The 18,732-nt window shown below is 44.5% G+C and overlaps 1 protein-coding gene across 1 annotated transcript in view; it reads right to left on the bottom strand.

Annotated features, from left to right (window-relative positions):
* LOC114880352 (leishmanolysin-like peptidase) overlaps window positions 1-18,732 on the bottom strand; it is a gene marked incomplete at its 5' end in the record, with an annotated part of 296,152 nt that overhangs the window by 165,330 nt on the left and 112,090 nt on the right. The window contains one exon of the mRNA XM_046287191.1: window positions 18,015-18,240. Within this exon, the coding sequence (XP_046143147.1) occupies window positions 18,015-18,240 (226 nt within the window). The remainder of the gene's footprint in view (window positions 1-18,014; window positions 18,241-18,732) is intronic.

Genomic DNA, 18,732 nt, shown 5'->3' with positions numbered 1-18,732 from the left:
ACTCTTACCCCTCTGCGTTTATCTTCTTGTCCTTAGAACTTCTTTTCTTCATCTTCCCCTTCTTCCTCTTCTCCCCCCTTCCTCTCCTGTTCTTGCATTGAAGTCTCCTCCTATTATCGTTGTTCTCTCCCCTCCCACTTCCTCCATCCAATTTCTTAACTCCGCTACCTCGTTACTTATGTCCCCGTTCACGTACACTCCCACGATTCTCCAACTTTCCTTTTCCTCCTTGAATTCCGCTGTCATTATGCCCTCTTGCCCCTCTTCTTCTGTGATCCTTCCCTCCTGGCCTAGTAAGTCTTCTCTTATCCCCATTATCATTCCTCCCATCGCCCTCCCCTTTCTGTTCCTTCTTTTCGCCAGTTGTGCTTCCCACCTGTACCCTTTTGGCAGCCTGTCTTTCACTTTTTTTCATCCCTTCTCCTCTAGCCAAGTCTCCATGAGCACTGCCACATCCCATTTCTATATCGTCTCCCAGAAGTCAGCGTTTTTGGTTCTGACTCTCGCGCAGTTCGAGAACCCTACCACCCACCCCCTTGGCTTCGGCATTTCCTTGTTCTCCGTGTTCTCCCCCTCCTTCATTTCTTCGCTCCTTTTTCCCTTCTCCTCTTGGATCCCTCTTTCTTCTTCGGGACCCCTCTTTTTTTCATTCTCTTCTCCTGATTGTTTCTGCTCTACTCTATTGTTCTTGTCCTCAGATCTCCTCCTTTAACCATTACGCTCCTTCCGCCTCGTTTAGCTGACCCCCTTGTGATAGACGCCGCTCATTCCCCTCCCAGTCTTTTAATGTTTCTCTTTCTTTATCCCATTTCCACCATTTCCCTTCTATTCTAACCTTCCCCTGCTCTACCCATACATATCTTCCTTTCTCTCTTTCCTCCCTAGCTATTCTTCTCAGCTTCCACTGTATTCTCCTCTCCTCCCATGTCAGATCTTCCCCTATCCTTCCCGCCCTTTCTTTAAGGGTCTTCCATTATTTTCCTTTTGAGTTTCGTCGTTTTTATTTTTACTTGGATCATGCTGACTTCTTTTCCCCCTTCTGCCAGCTCTACCGCTTTCGTCTCCTTTACGGCCTCTTCTATCCCTACTATTTTTAGAATTTCGTCCGCCTTCTCTTCCATCTCTTTTCTTATTTTGAGTCCTCTCATTATTATGTTTTTCTTCTTTTCTTCTCTTTCTTTCCTTTCCCATTTCTTTTCTAGCTCGCTCAGCCTTTCTTTCATTTTCTCTTCCCTCGCCTCTTCTTTATTATAATTACTTCTTGTACCGTGTTGTTGACTTTTTTGACTTTTTTCTCTAATTCCGTCCACCTCATGTTTTCTATTCCTCCCCTCTCTAGCTCCTCTATCTTTTTCCCCGTCGCTTCTATTTTCTTCTCCATTTCTCTCTTCTGTTCTGTCCATTTATCTTCTCTTCTTTTCATATCTGCTTTTAGCTTCTCCATCTCTCCCCTTAGGACCTTCCCTAATATCCTCATATTGTCGTGCACCTTCTCCATCTTCTCTCCCAATTCCCTACCCATTTGTTTTATTAGCTCCTTTTTTTCCCCCACTCCCGCTACCACTTCTTTTTTTTTCTTTCTTCTTTTCCGGAGACCTTCCCGTCAACTTGCTCTTTCTGAATGTCCATTCTCTTGACTCGATCTTCTCCTCTTCATCTTTCGCCTTCACCCTCTCCTCTTCACTTCCTGCATCTCTTTTCCTTTCCCAGATATCGTCTAGGTTCGCCATACTTCCTATGTTTTGCGTCCTCTCCCTTACAAGCACCTCCACGTTCGAGGGTCTGCCTATCCTTCCCCCTTTTCCTTGCTTCCCTGGATCTTCCTTGCTTTCTCCTCCCTTCTTTTCGTCCTTCTCCCCTTCCATTGCTCATTCTTCCTTGCCGGCTGCTCTTCTCTTTCACTCTCGTTTGCCCTAGGTAACTCTCTCCTCCTCCTTTCCCTTCGCTCCCCGCTTCTTCTTCCTTGTTCACTCCTAACCTCGAACCTTTCGCTTTTCTTTCTCGACCACTTATACAGTAGTGCTTCGAAATAAGCAAGTGGATCGGGACCGGACAGTTGCTTATTTCGAAGCAGGTATGCTATTCGGCTTGACTTTGTTCTCGAAACGGGACGATAGAGAACGCGAGAAACGAGTGAGAGATCCGAGGTAGCGGCAAATCATAAAGTGATCGGCCGAGCAGCGATGTTATTTTTTGGACAAGGATAGAATATAGCATGCCCTCTCATTCTCGCACTCTGCTTTATTTCGAAGCAAATATACCAGACTGAGAAAGCATTATATATATTCCATCCTTCTTCTACTAACCGATGTCACTGCTCGGTCGAGTGTGAAATTTATTACCCTAAACATCGGCTTCCCGCTTTCATGGACCTCTCACTCACTTCTCGTACCTCTCACTTTGCGGGCGATTTCAAACAAGGAAGAGGGGATAGCGAGTTGTTTATTTCGAAGCAGAGACCACTTGCTTATTTCGAAGCATTACTGTACTTCCTTCCTCCTGACCCGCTACCGCGCTTATTTGCTGCCTGCCTCTTCCCGCCTTTTCTGCCTCATCTAACACCATTTTTTACCCCCACCAACACCTTCTTTCTTCTGCTTTCGCCAAAAAAACACTGAGCATACGCTGGACGCGACTACACACAACCGTTACCGTTATCGGCCCCCGAAAACTAAATTATTTATATTAAATTAATATGATTTATAAATTATTATGAAAATAATAATATGATAATCATAATAATCATAAAATAATAATAATAAAATAAAATAATAATATGTGACGTGGTGTCACGAGTGCCCCCCGTTACAATCGCCGCGCTCTCCCGCCTCCCACTCCTACACATCTTAACCCATGACAAACCCTTTCCCTCACCTTACCCCTTTTCCCACCCGCCGGTACCGGGCCGATGGAGGCGACAGTAAGACCCCTAAAAAGCTGCCACCATCAAGCGGAGCCTCGAGGCCGGCGACAGTCCGGCTGCCCCTCCCAAGGAAGAGAGCAACGATGGTCCGACTGCCAACGTCCAAATCGCCCGAACAACAGCCGAAAAAGGAGTCCCCTGGAGTGCATCTGTCGCCGAGCCCGAAGACTACCAGCCTGAAGCCATCACACGTCGAGCCTCCGCCAGCCCCATCGATCCCGGTTACCAGCCCATCGATCATAGATCAATCCTAGAACCTAAGAGGTGGCGCAATTTCTCTTACCCCATCCCCTCCCCAAAAATTCCCTGCGACGGGACATTTAGCGTTCCGAACGCCTAGCGAATTGAGCGATTTAGAAAAGTGATTAATAGATGCGATTTGATGTTGGGAGTAGTGAGGTCTACAGATATCGTACGGAAGCGTGAGTGTGTGTGGAATCAGCGCACTGGTGAGTCCCTACGATTACTATAAAATCTGTGAAAATCCTGAGTCTGGTGACGGCAACTTCTCGTCCGCGTATTTCTCCGCCCGCGTTCGGTACCCCGCGTTCGCGACTGCCCTTTTCCTCCCTTCGAAATTCCCTTCTGTATTCCTCCCCCGACGCGTAACGTATAAAACTTCCTGTGAACCTTTCCCGACCCTGAAACCTCCCTTCCCAAGTCGATCCTCCTTGCGCACTCCCCCGCGAAATTGATGTGACCGCGATTCCCTCCCTTTATAGAAGTCCTCAAAATTTCCCCCTGTTTCTCTCCGATTTCGGTTGCCACGCAAAAGTGGCTGGTGCCCAACGACATTCGCCGAAATACAGAGTGCACTCACGCAAAATCGGGTCACAAATAATACAATAATACAATAATAAATACAATAATAATAATACTGAACTATATACATTAACTAACTGCTATATAATGAATCAATTAAATTAACTGAAAGTACTGGAATTATTTTGGATGTTTACATTTTTTACTAAAATTAATACTTCTTTAGAAAATTGTCCATCTTTTTTTTTCTTTTTAATTCGTAAATTACTTATCACAGGATCCGAAGATAGCAGAAGCATGTGTCACAAGGCTTCCATACATTTTGCTCTAGAACACTTCCTTGTATTAAATTGTCTATAATATTTTGTGCTTTTATTTATTGCTTCTTGTGCCTCTTCGGATAATTTTCCAATGGGCAATAATGCATTCTTAATCATTTCTGCTCGGTGTATTAAAATTTTATGCACAGTTTGAGGCATATAATACCACGGATATATCTTTATATATAATTTTGCTGTATCTAGACAGTATTTTTCAAATAGATTTTCATCGATTTCTAACCCTGATGATATTGTTCGTAATATTGTGCCGAAACGTCTAATTAATTCCTCATGCACTCCAGTAATGCCTGCTGCCAATTTCAGCTTATATAAGACAGCCTTTTACCTTCTAAACACTAACTCAACTGCAAAAATTAACTGAAAGAGTTAAAAAGCAGAAAGTTTCAGCATTTTTTTGCAAACTTTTAGATGATGTTTAGCGAAGTTGTAGAAGCTGGACATTTAGCAATTAATCATTTTTAATACACTGCTAATTTTCATCAGCAGTATACAAGATAAATACCAAATGGTGGTACCGGACTGAGTGCCCGACGTATCAACAATAATAATAAATGGTGGTACGATAACGATTTTTACGCAAATGTTTTCCATGTATACGTATATTATATGTATAGTCCATAATCAGTCACGAATAGTCGATTGACAAGCGATGTTAGCAAGCAGAGTGGCCGAGAATTTCTGCGAAATTCAAAATTAAATTATTAAGAAAGTTGCAAAAAGCAGCACTTAATTTTTACAAAAACTAAAGAAACGAACCTAAACTACAAGATAATAGTAACATTTAATCAATTCCTATTGTTAACACATGAAAAACCAAAATTCATGCTTCAGCAGCAGCCAGCCAAGGCTGCTGCGCCTAGTAAGAAGAGGGGTGACAGGTCCGCCACCCGAAAAGGAGGTAAGGCGGTGGAGGCGGCCCCCTCCAAAAAGCAATGGGGCCCAAAGGCCTATCCTGCAGGCTAACCTGAACCGCTTGACCAGGGCCCAAGATCTTCTGGTGCATCATCTGGCCTAGTGGAGAATAGGGTTGCCAGTGGCCACGGGGCCGTACAGAGTCTCCAACAGATACGACTGTATTGGCACCGCCCTTGCTCCGCCCTCTACGCTAATTGAACGGGGTCGGGGGTACGTTGCGGTGTTATGGCGCGATCTCGCTGTGTGGCCCTTTATTGCCCGCCCAGTTTGCCCATCGCGGCATTCGAAGAGTGCTTAGGCCCGGTGGGAGACGTGGTCTCCCGTTGCTACCCCCGGCCGGCTCTCGTCCTCGGGGATTTTAACTTCCATGCTCAATCGCGGGAGTCCCCGAGGACTGATGCTAGGGGTGAGGCGGTACTCGAGTGGGCGACGGAATTCGAGTTCCGACTGTTGAACTGGGGCTGGGCCAGTACTGGGCCGCTTAATTTTTTATCAAAATTACAATTTTCCTTTTCTTCCATGAAGGTAAATATTTCTTTGCGAGTCATTATTTTGACTCCTGATGGCCCTAAAAATCAGATTTAAGCTTCTGCACTACATATAACCATTACTAAAGAAATGTCTTTTCCAGTTACAGAATCTTATTTTATTTATAAAATGGAAATTCGCGGGATTCCGCGGCTAATTATTGTACTATTATAAAGTAGAAACCTTCCTATTCATAATCAATAAAAAATTATTATCGGGACGGACCCTGAACTATAACAAATTCCATCCAACAGCAGGGAAATGACATTTAAAATGAATGAAAAAGTTACTTTCTTTAAATCACTTTTACTGTATTGAAATCAATTGATATACGATTAAATTTTTTATAAACACACACACTTACCTCCTTCTAAACTATCCATAACTGTTTTTTATCAATATTCGCCGTACATTAAAATTATCGCACTGCAAAGTAGCTTAACGCGGAAGATACCGAGAAACGTACAGGCACCGTGACACAAAGCACGAATGAAAATGACCATATCTCTGCATGGAAGAGTAAAACGCGACAAAATGTGCAGTTTATTGCTCCCGAACTATTTGCCTTTTGCAAGTAACAACTCATTTCTACCTACGTCAAACTTGAAAAATCGACTTTTGGCTAGTTTGGATGACCAGCAGGACTGCCTCGACCGCTCGTTGGCCGGCGGTGCGGCTCGTCATGGTCTCACGACGCCACCGGTCCAGGACAGCCTGTCGGGCCCGGCACCTCCATTCCCGTTCGACCGTCGGCTCTGGCGGGTCTTCTCCTGCTTGGCTGAGGCCGCGCAGGCGCCAAACGATTGTGGCGCAGGCCTTCGCCTCGTACATGAGAGGTACAAGAACCGCTAGAGTCATCGCCGCCGCGCGGGAAACCGTGCGGTATCCCTTCACGACCCTGATAGCCATCCTTCTTTCAACTTACCGCAGCACAACCTGGCTGCGGCGAGAGGCCATCAGGGCGTCATCCTATATGGGCGACCCATACAGGGCAATGCTCCGCACGATCCCCGTGCGGCGAAACTTCTCACTGGGCCCCCCCATATTGGGCAGCATTCGCCCAAGGACATTTGCTATCACGTCTTATCGTAGTTCCAGACAGTCGAAGTGTCTTCTAAAGTACCGGTGGCTGTCCAGGTCAAGGCCAAGATACTTGAAGCCTTCACCCACCTGGGCCCTTGTATCACCTACTCGGATCCAAGACTGAGGCGACGGTACAACTACATGCCGAGGCGAGTAAAACCACATCGCCTCGGTCTTGTGGGGCACTATCTGTAGCCCCAGCCTTCGGATCATCGCTGCGACGGCAGCCACACCAATCTCCGTTAGACGACTCGTCCTGCTGCAGTCCCGGTCGGCGGCAAGCACGTGTGTGTCATCAGCAAAACACATGATGCTTACCCCGTCCGGCATCACGGCCCACAGAACTCGGTTGTACCCCACGTTCCACAATGGGAGCCCTATACGAGATCCCTGGGGTACACCTCTGTCGACGCCCCTCCTATAGGTGCGTCCGACCCGGCCCACATACTCGATTAACCTATTCCGTAGGTGGTGTCCGATCATCCGTCTCAGTGCCGCGGGTACGTCGTGTTCAACCACTGCCCCCGTTATCGTTCCATGGGGCAGGGTGTTAAAGGCGTTTACAATGTCGCGTCGAGTGAAGCGCCCAACGCCACCTCGCCTCGGGATGTGGCCGAGTCGCGTTGGGAGCGCAGTGAGTGAATCGCAACGATGGTGCTGCGTTCCCGTCTAAAACCGTATTGCGACTCGACTAAATCAGGGCCTACCCGGGAAAGATGCTCGGCGAGGCGGTGAACTATGATGCATTCGGAGAGCTTCCCAACCTCGTCGAGCAAAACTAAGAGCCAGTACGCGGAGGGGCTCTCCGCGGAACGTTCTTGTCGTTCCACTTTCCAATCCTGGAGGAATACCCGCTCCTTCAGACAGACACTGAAGTGGCGCCTCAATCGCGGTCCAAGGACGCGTAGGACTAGTGTCCAGGCTCGGGCGGGGACGCCGTCGCGTCGGCGGAGTTGGCACACGGGGGAGTGTCAAAGGTTAAACCCTCCCCCGAGGCGAGGCGCTAACGCGCCAAGGGTGGGGGGAGCTCGGAGTATTCGTCAGAGAGATCCGCCATCTTGGTTTAACCGAGGACAGACATGCTTTACGTCGCTCTGCGCAATATCCGTATTTTTTGTGGATTAATAATCAGGAGAATTATATACAGTGTTTTATTGTACAGATCTAGTGCCAGTTTTGTCCAGAGACATTAAGTCCCATGGAATTCAAAGTCTGAGGAGGAAAGTGTGGAAAACCGAACTGGGCGTTGGCCACCTGTCAACCAACCCACGCCGACCGAGTCTCAGCCGATTTTTCCAAAGCCGCCTAATGCACCAGTGCTGCTACACACATAAAACGACTGGAATCGAGTTGCTGAATATCCTGACATATTCAGAATAGAAATCGTATTGGAAATAACGACGGTGAGATTGAAACAATATCTGAAGTGCTAGACGTGTTAAGGTTAAGCGGCTATATTGGACGCCATCTTGACACAGAAACACGTCAGGAAGAGGAAGATATCGTCGGACACTGACTTGGACCGCCTACAGAAGCGAAACGAGGGAACGGAATCAGGCACGACCGAGACAACTTGCGGGAAGGAAAAGTCGCAGAAGTCAAGCGACAAGGAGGAAAGCAACGTGCGTCAGGACACTCACCACCGAGGACCGATCTACAGTATCAAGGAGGAAGCAGGGGCCATCCAGAGGAAGCTTCTAACCGTCCTGTCGAGCCCGGAATACGGCATCGAGGCATCAACAGGTAAGTATATTATTAATAAGGTAAGCAAACTAAACAGTCTGTTACATGAGTCGCTGCTGCTAAACGCCAATTTAGAGGGACAAATCGTCGCACTCGGCAGCCAAAACACCGCGCAGAGACATGAGCTAACTCAGGCAGGAGAAAATATGGCTATTGCACCGCAGCAGCAAAAAACAACCTACGCAGGGCGCCTGGAGATCAAATCCAAAGTCGTGGAATTATCCAACCAAAAGCAGAACCCGTCAGACGTTGTTATCGTATGCCCCAAGGATGTGACGCATTACAAGGATAGCGAGGCAACAAAACAGGCGATAGTCACTCTCGTGCCACCCAAGAAAGAATATGCAATATGGAGGCACTCATGAAGAGAAAGCTGTAGTTTCTGCTACATGAAGAGATACTGAAAGCTGAAAGCTGCAGGTTTCTCAGTGGACGTACTGGCAAAGAAGAATCTACGCCTAATCGTCTTCGGTGCCCCTAGGAAAGACGACAACGAAATCATTCAGGCCATAATGAAGCAGAATCTGGACCTCCAAGAAGGAAGTAAGTACAAACATCAAATGAAGGTAGCTTTTAAAACAGGTAACAAAAACAACAAGGAAAGCTGCAACGTCGTGCTGGAAACATCCAAAGGAATAAGGAACCTATTAGTGAAGAAGAAGCGCCTCTACCTAATGTGGCAGTACTGCCAGGCACAGGACTTCATCGCAGCAACGAGGTGCTATAAGTGTCAGGGATTCGGACATTATGTCCAAACACTGAAAGAATGAGCACGACGTATGCGCAGCCGCAGGCCACACTTTCAAAAACTGCACGATCACTGCGTCACAGACAAGGACTGCCCAGCGTATGTAGCAGCAATCAACCAAGTCTTGTCTAGAACCGACTATAGATCGTAAGCGACGGAACGACCCGGTTGAACGTCGCGCAGCTAAACATGAGGAGATCACAAATAGTCACCATCGAAGCCAATAGGCTAATGGACCAGCAAGGGCTGGACATTCTTCTCATGCAGGAGCTGCACAATGCAATAAGGAAAATACTTGGATTCGTCAGAAACACGATCGTCGTCACCGGTGGAAAGCAGAACCAAACCGCGCAGTTTGCGATTGCCATCAAGAACAGGAACCTCACGGTGCTGAAGGTCGCTCAGCTTAGCAATGAGCACTGCACCTGCGTAGAAGTTAAAGGTAGCCTCGGCCGAATATACCTAGTCAGCATGTACTTCCAATACTCCCACGACATCGACCGATACATTCAGCTCGTGGAAGAAATAACACGAAAAAGTAATAATAGCAGCAGATGCGAACGCAAAATCACCAATCTGGCACAGCAACATCACGGACGAACGAGGAGAGAAACTTGAACAACCAATAGCCCGGAACAACCTAATAGTACTCAACGAAGCAGGAAACCCACCAACGTACTCAGCCCCAGTATGGTAGGTACATCCAACATCGATGTGACGCTGGGGTCGTACACAACGACGCATCTCATTGACGCCTGGGCCGTGAAGGATGGCTGGACTAGTAGCGACCACAACCTTATCTGCTTCAATCTGACAACCGAGACTGCGTCTCTTTCTAACCCTGTGGCTCCGAGATTCCAAACGAACCACGCCGACTGGTAGAAGTTTCAAGAGATTCTGTTGACACAAATGGAGGAAATGACACCAGGATGGGAAGACGTTCTCAACGAAGATGTAGAGAAGGCAGCCGAAGTCTTACAGACCTGCATATTTAAGGCATGCAAAAAAACCTTAAAGCCGAAGACAATACGCCACTATCCCGTTCCTTGGTGGACCGACTCTCTAACGAAACTCAAGAAACTAACGTACCGCCGCCGTAAGGCCTTTCAACAAGAGAAGAACCCGGAGCTCAGAAACCAACTTAAATCCGATTACAGAAGGGTCAAGAATAAGTACACGAATGAAGTCAGAAGAGCCAAGAAGAACAGCTGGGAGGAATTCGTATCACGAGAAGGAAATGCCAATCTGTGGGACATGGTGTACACGTTAAGCGCGCAGAAGATCATACCAGAACGAGCTCTAGCCACCTGCAAATCCGGTTCCGCACACACGATAACGTAGGAGAAAACTGCCACAACGTTCTGCAGGCCCTAGTACCGAACGACGACGAGGACAGCACGGACACACAGAGGGAAAGAAGAGACGCCTGCGACACAACCCCGGACACCAGGGACTCTGACGATTTCACTAGTGCTGAGATCGCAGCAGCAGTGAAGCAGCTACGGAATCGCAAAGCACCAGGACCTGACCAAATCGAAGTAGAAGTACTAAAGGCCTCCTACGCGGTACTTGAACGGGCTTTTCAATGCCTGTTGTCTCAGGAAAGGATGTTTTCCTAGAATCTGAAAAACGGGGAGTATCCGAGTTCTTCTGAAGAGCCTTGACAAAGACGACTTAGTACCAACATCGTACCGGCCAATATGCCTCCTCCCAGTTATCGGAAAGGCGCTGGAGAAGCTCATTGCCAGGAGGCTTGAGCCAGTATTTTGCCATAAAGAATTCGCAGCAGAGCGCCAATACGGGTTCTAGAAAGGAAGATCTACGGAAGACGTCATAATCCAAATGCGGACACTGGTCTCCAACTGTGACAAAAAATACGTTCGTGCCATTCTCTTTGACATCGCTGGTGCGTTTGACCACGTTTGATAACCGAGCATCCTCCACAGATTAAGAGAGAGAGGCTGTTCGAAGAACATCTACGGGCTAATTTCTAGTTACCTTAGGGACCGCTCTGTGAAACTCTGTGGCAGGAACAAGGAAACCATGAAGATGGTAACGAGAGGCTGCCCGCAAGGATCCATCCTGGGCCGCTATGGAACCTGATATTCGACGACCTCCTCAACGAGCTGAAGAACGCGGACACCGAAGCTATAGCCTTCGCCGACGATCTTAACGTATTCATCTTCGGAAATAGTCGACGCGAGCTAGAAGAGAAAGGACAAGCCATAGTGATTCTCATTCAAACGCGGTGCGCGAATGAGAAACTTAAACTCTCCGAATCAAAAATAGAGATGACACTATATAAAAGAATACTGGACCTCAAAAGACCACCAAAGATCAAAATAGACAACAAACAGATTTCATACAAGAACACCGTCAAGTACCTCGGGATACACTTTGACAGAGGATTATATGTCAGGACTCATGTCGAAAAGCTAAAAAGCAGGTGCGACTCGAAATTCAACGCACTTGCCAGGCTAGTGAGGAAAGACTGGGGACTGAGGCATAAGTGCCTATCAACATTGTACCGAGGAACTTTCATACCAATGATGACATACGCGGCAGTAGCCCGGAGCGACAAACTCACGAAAGGCAACATAGCAAGACTGATGGCAGCCCAAAGGAACGCCCTTCTCAGAGTAACGAAAGCCTATAGAACAACGTTCACAATGTCGTTGCTAGTCATCGCAGGGGGACTACCAATAGATCTTAAAATGCAGGAAGCAACACTCAGGTACAAGGTAAGAAAAGGAATCTCATTTCAAACACAGAACCGCAGTTTCCCGGAGGACATCAACCCGGATGCGATAATACAGGAAATAAAAATCCACCTCTTCCAGCAATGGCAACAACGATGGGAAACCTCGGAAGGAGGGAGGCACGCCTTTACCATGCTGCCGGACGTCAGAGACAGGATAAGTATGACATGGCTACACGTGAATCACTGCACAACACAGTTTATTCAGAACACGGCGACTTCGCACAATACCTACACAAACACAGCATCTCCGCCAACAAATACTACACATGTGGCTCCGTAGCATCACCAATACATGCGCTAATTCACTGCGACACATACAGAGAGGAAATGCACCAGCTAGTAGAGAAATTTGCAGAGCTCAACCTAACCTGGCCACTGGAATCACACCAAATAATCAACCCTCAAACATACTCAAAGTTTAAGAACACCGCAGAAGAAATCCTAAAAAGAAAGGAGCAGCTATGGCATCGACGCCTCAGGACCAGGACGAACAACAGATAAGAATAACACCGACATAGACAGCTCACTCTGTACTTGCGGGTGTCGCATTCTCCCAAGCATGAACACTTGCGTGACAGGCGCGCAAACCCGTATGAGACTGAGCCTCGCGCTGGTGACTTCGCCCCCTCGTGGCCTCCACTGGAAACGTTTCGTCTACGGTGTCGTGCATGCACGGCTACACAGGGGAAACGGCTAAGTAGGTCACTTCCCGAAAGGGACAGTCTACTCTTCTGATGATCCTTAACTGGTGAAGAAGGGGCTTTTCCAAGCTCGCTGTTCACAACACCTACGAACGTGACCCTCAGCAGTGGTTGACGCCTTCAACACCGGCCGGTATAAACGAAAGCTTGGGTACGACAGAGCTGGCGCATGCACTTCACCGAAGCTCAGACTCCACTTCCTGTTTGTCAGGGGTCCCGGGGCCCTCCCTACAGCCTAGCCTAGTGCAGGCTACCGTGGGGGTTTTAGCGGGTAAAAATCCCGCATTACCCCTGGCCCCTCCCTAGAGGGGCTTTTGAAGATTTCCCCCGCGCAAAAAAAAAGGTGGAGTAACCTTCGAAAACCAATTTAAGTTATTTGTGATAATTATTTCTAGTTACGTCTAGTTTACGGGCTAACTATTAGTTACCTGTATCTTTGAAACGGTTAGAGAACCAACTCTGTAATTGGTCTCATTCGATTTCTCGTCCCTCAATTACTATTGTTACGTCCGGGTTTATTTTTCAATAACTCAACCTTGCGTTCCTCATCGGGTGCGCATGCAGTTGGAAATATTCCACATGAAGAACACAAGAAAGGGGTTTGAGGTTAAACTAATAATTCTTTTTTTTTATTTCTTTCCAATAGTTTCATAGTTTCAACCATTCAATATACCGAATTTGCGTACCTCGTCAGTGCGTAGCACTTGGAGATAATCCCAGGCGAGGCACACAAAGGAGGCTATATTTAGTTTCTTTCAAATAATAAAGTCAACCTTCCTTAGAACGATTGCGTCGTCGAAACTGCGTAGTGACAAAGACTTCGAAATTCTAGACCGTTAAGGGAGGGGTATCGTAAACACTCTTCGCTGCGCGGTTATGGGCCCAGACTTTTTCCAGGCCTCCTCCGAATCGATGCAAGCGCCATTGGAAAGAATCGGGCAATCGTGAAAACACATAATAGAGAAATTCGACATTTGACGGTGTGACATCTAACGTCATTATGCAGAATAAGAAACGAAAGTGAGGTGGCATAGTTGCCAACTCACATCATTTGAGAGTTCTATCGCGGTGTTGCCGCATCTGTGACCATCTAGCAAAATGAATTTGCTCGAGCCGAGCGAGATTTTGATTCCTGGCGGACATAGAAAAGGACAGCGCGAGAGAAAGAGAAGGAGTATCATGAATGAAACAACGTAGGGCCGATCGGCGTAAATACAGTCACACGCTACGACAGATTCGATGAGACTCTGTAATACACATAACGTACGCGACTATAAAACTTATAGGAATAAAAACTATATGGCATTAATAATTTCAGGAAAGGAATGAAAAATAAAGACATGTAAATTGATCTATAATATACAATATTTATTGATTGAAATGTAATCAATAAATATAAACAATGCCTCTTCTTTCTCTGCGACGTCTACGTCGTCGATTACCATGACAGCCACTCCAGCCACGTGTTATTGAAATTTTTTTCATCTGAAATATAATAATGAATTTTAATATAATTGTACCTGCATATACAGGGTGTCCCAGTCTAAGTGTGACAGAATTATATTAAAATTCATTATTCATTTCTTTATTTTTTATTCCCTTCTTGAAATTATTATGTCAGGTAGTTTTCATTCCTATAAGTCTTACGTTATGTGTATTATTTCATTCATTCTACCCCTACCAGCATCCGTCGTTCTTTGATGTTTCCGAACATAGAAAAGGATAGCGCAAGAAGGATAAACAAAGAGAGAAAGACTCGCAAGCACAACATTTAATCCAATATTATGCTACTAAATGTTGATCGATTTATATTGTGTTTAGCTTCATTTTAATGAGAAAAATCTTCTCCACATGATAGTGAAATTTTTATTAACAAAAAGTACCAAATAAAAAACTATATTTAAGTATGGTCACATTGACACGGGACATTTAAATGATAGCAATAAATCCCGGTTTCAGTCCCTCTTTCGTCTTTAGCTACTGACTCTTTCTAATCAGTGTTTACTGACTAGGCAATCAAATTTGAAAAATGATTCTCCTATTCCATAACAGTTGCGGAGTGGACCGGCAATAGTTACGTACATTTAGCGAGTTTTCACTGTATATGGTGCAAGTTTTATAATTCATTTTTCTGGCATACCATTTCAAGTATTCTATCTGTCAATTAATTAATAAAAAAACATGATTATAAATATGAATAAAAAAGTTTGATGGTTGAACACATTAGTACGTGTATTGTTTCATTCTCGGACCTCGTTCTCTCTCGAGCGCCCTATTGTTTTCTATGTCTGGCAGGAATCAAAATCGGCTCGAGCCTGTTGCAATTGTAACAGATGCGGCAACAGCGTGACAGAAGTCTTAATACGTTGCGGCAACTATGCCATACTTGTGGCTATATTCGCGTAGCCGTTGTGTCAAATTAGAATTTACATTTATCGACTGATTTGTGTTTTTATCGACCCCGATGATAACGTGGTCAAATATACCATCAATGCCTCTGACGGAAAATCAGTGAACTATTCTTCCGTCTATTTGACGTCTGATGCGTGCAAATCGTAAATTTCGTCTTACGTCTTCCAGAAGTGATAAATTGTGAAAAATCGAATTTCAGTGACATTGTGCTAGTTCAAGGAAGGGTGGTCTGGTGTGCTATGGGCGAAAAAACCATTAAATCGTCCAATATTTGCTAAAATGCAGCCGAACGCAGCATTCGGCAGCCATGTTGTTTGCTTACAACAGTGTCTGTCTCAATCTTACAGTGTCGAAAATACCAGTTTTCTCAACGTATGGTGTTTAATAGCGTTCAAACGGACTAGTCCACCCTGTGGTGAAGTATTCTCGTGGGTGCTGTATCCGCGAAAATTTCATTTGTGCAATTATCGAGACGAAAAACGAAATCTACGAAATCGAGTGTCTCTCTCACGCATGGCGTATACGTGCATGCTTTTCGTTGATTGTGTGAGTGCTCGCATACAGGTCATGGCACAAGGAGTCTTTAAGCAGTGCTTCGCACTTGGAACCTTTCCCATGCTAACCGCGTAGTACTGAAAAGATACGATTTTTGTTTTACCTCGACTAGCAGGATATCTCTCCTACCTGTAATAGGTGCGCCAGTCGATCCTTCCACACGAGAATAGAATGCAACGTTATAAAACCATAAAAGCGACTTGATTGAAATGCATAAAAGAAAGAATGATCGAGCGAAGTAAGAGGTATGCCTGACAACCACTGAGAATTTGAAAACGACGACCAACGTTCAAGAACGTTCGGAACAAGGTTCGACTAGGACAATAAACACGTATTGTAACAATTATATGCCTGTAACCAGGCAACGGAAATCTGCCGAGCGTTTGAACAAAGAATGTTCTAGAATAGGTTAACAATTAATTACGCGTAGACTCGCGTTGAAATAGATGCGACACTGCCAATCAATAATTAACTAACGATAAATTATAGACCACCGTATTCTCTATCACGTAAATCCGTAAAACGCAAATAATCAATATTATTTAATGATTAGCAACAACCTAATCAACGCGAAATGAACACCGTTAATGAAAGCGTTCCGTCGATACCAATATATTAGTCGTAATAGCCTCGTAGTTTAAAACATTAAATAAAATCAAACTAGAATGTTCGTCGAATATTCATAGAATAGTTGTCGAATATTCCAGAAATTGCGACGCACGAAAATTGTTGTAGCGCTAGAGAAGATAGAAAGGAATAGACAACATTAGATAAGGCTGGAAAGAAAGATCAAGAAGGGATGAGAATTCGGGAAACGCGCCTCGACAAACCAGTACGGGTGGGCCTTCTCCTTCGATGCGTATCATGATTTGCCAAATGATGTTCCCCCTTGGGGTACCGATTGCGGGTCGAACCCTGAGACGTCGATCGCTTGACTGAGCCAAATCACTCTTCGTCGAAAAATCGTAAGGTACGTGACGGGGAGCCTGTGTTCGCGTAGAGATATAGTTGTCGACAAATTCGCGTAATTGATCTGCTCGACAAAGTTCCTTCGGGAAGCAAGGCAGAGTGACGAGATTGTGTTTAATTCGTGTTTCGTGGCAAGGACTCATACGGATACGTTAAATTTCACACTTTTCAATTAACTATTTTTCTCTTTTGATTTTAAACCGTTCGTAATTAATTATTTTCTTTTCTCGCGTCGGGTTGTAATTCCGTTTCGTATTCGCATTGTATCGTCTCGTTTTAATCCGCAAATACCGTTAAAAAAGGCCGATCGTGAACGCGTAGTGCGGGTGTGACATTTCTTCTCATCTATTCTTCGCCTTTCCAAATTCCAGACAACATCAGCAATTACAAAGCAATAAATTATATTATCATATATCGTTATAACATCAAGTTCGGTGAGTTGTCTATTTTATTCTATTAATACGACGAATCTGTCTAATTGTGAGGCAAAACATTTCTTCTAGATCGTTCCGTTCAACAAGTCGTTAAGGTATTGATAATTGTTTTGATTATTTTTTTTTTTCGTTCCGTTTAATTTGATGCAATTTCTAATTAATCAAACGAGGGACGGCCTACGAGACCGTCTGGTGCTGGAAATATTCCCCTGGGTTTGTTTCCCTCAGTTTCAGAATAATTAGTTGCAAATAAATTGCATTATAAAATTCGATTGCTTAAAGACCTCGTCGTCGTTCGAATCTGATCGCGTATATAAAAACTGATTTAAACTAGTCTTTTCCGATAAGCGATCTTCACCTTTGATTATTTAAACACATATATATATAATTCATCTTTCACTTATATTGCTTACAGCTCGTACCTTTTGTCAAACAAACACTTTCCTTATCGATTGTTATGTTTTGATATATTACTTATTTTCCTGAAATTATATTCTTTGTTACACATATTCAGTTTCGATTTAATTCAAACATCAAACACATTCCTCATTACATTTCACGCCTACCAAATTTGCATAAATTCATACGAAGGGCCCATACGGGACTAGAGTATCAACGAACCCAGCAGTAAATCCAATATCGAAAATTTACTGTCTTTTTAAATTGTTCTGAACATAGAGGACGATCGCAAAAACGGTCGTCATATATGATCAGGACTGGTGGCAGCGCTAATACCTTTCGCAACCGCGCAATTAAATAATAAACCAAATAAATTCAATATAGAAAATAAGATCTAAAAATTATCTTAATTTTGTACGCTGCGCGTCGCCTCTCACTCGCAACGTAACAAACTCAACCTTTAGAGGGTGACTTCACCGTTTAAGAGTGAATTACCGCAGCTAAAAAAATACGTATGTATCATAGAATACGTATGTACGTATTGTTGGCTATTTTTAAAATCGGCACAGTTTCATCAAAATCGGAGTGTAACTGCTCGAGACCTTTCTTTGCAAGTTATAAGAATTACCCGAATTAAATAGAATTACATTGGAGTAAGTTAGATTCAATCCTGTAAAATCTAGATTACAGTCCATCTCTCATTTTGACGCAAAAGAAGAAACTGTCGACTAGAGGCTTACCTCAAATACTCGTTTTTCCCAATGCGTTAATGCTGTACCATCTTCCCCCTGATCCTCCAACTCTGCACCTTCTAATTCCGGGCAATTGAAGTGAGCTCTAACCTCAGCACGAACTTTAGGGGTAACTATTATTTGCATAGTTCTTTCTACGTAGCCATCATGCACTTGCCAGTATGATCTGACCACAGTTTTGATAGTATTTTCACTCCACTGATGTGTTTGTAACCTACAGATAATTAACATAAAATATTATTAATATATTTGTTCATGTAATAGCAGATTCTAGTCCAAAAATGTAAAAAGATCGATTTTTTTTTTTATTCCATTTTTCGAACTTTTGGACTTTTGAAAATGCATGTATAAATTAGCTCTTTTTAACTTAAAAAAATTTTCAAAATTATAAGCACTTAAATAACGCTGTACACGACACCAACACCAGCCACTCGGTGCTCACGAGATTATTTATATTCAACTGCGTTTGACTGTTTCGCTGCGACAGAATTCGCCGCTGTTGCTACTAGTATACAGGGTGTCTCAGCCGATTTTGACATCTTGATTTCCTCGGTATTGTGGCACGTAGTGAAAAATATTTCATAAGGTACTTAAATGGTATTGAGTGGGGCATGTTCTGGTGTTATTAGCTTTTTCGTACGTAGACGCGTCAAGGATATATGAAGGTCAATTTTGTTTTTTTATATGGAATGGGGTACTTTTGTAT

The sequence above is a fragment of the Osmia bicornis genome, chromosome 9 (assembly GCF_907164935.1).
Source record: "Osmia bicornis bicornis chromosome 9, iOsmBic2.1, whole genome shotgun sequence".
Taxonomy (NCBI): Eukaryota; Metazoa; Arthropoda; class Insecta; order Hymenoptera; family Megachilidae; genus Osmia; species Osmia bicornis.
The sequence above is the reverse complement of the archived record's forward strand: the minus strand, read 5'-3'. Positions and strand labels throughout refer to the sequence as shown.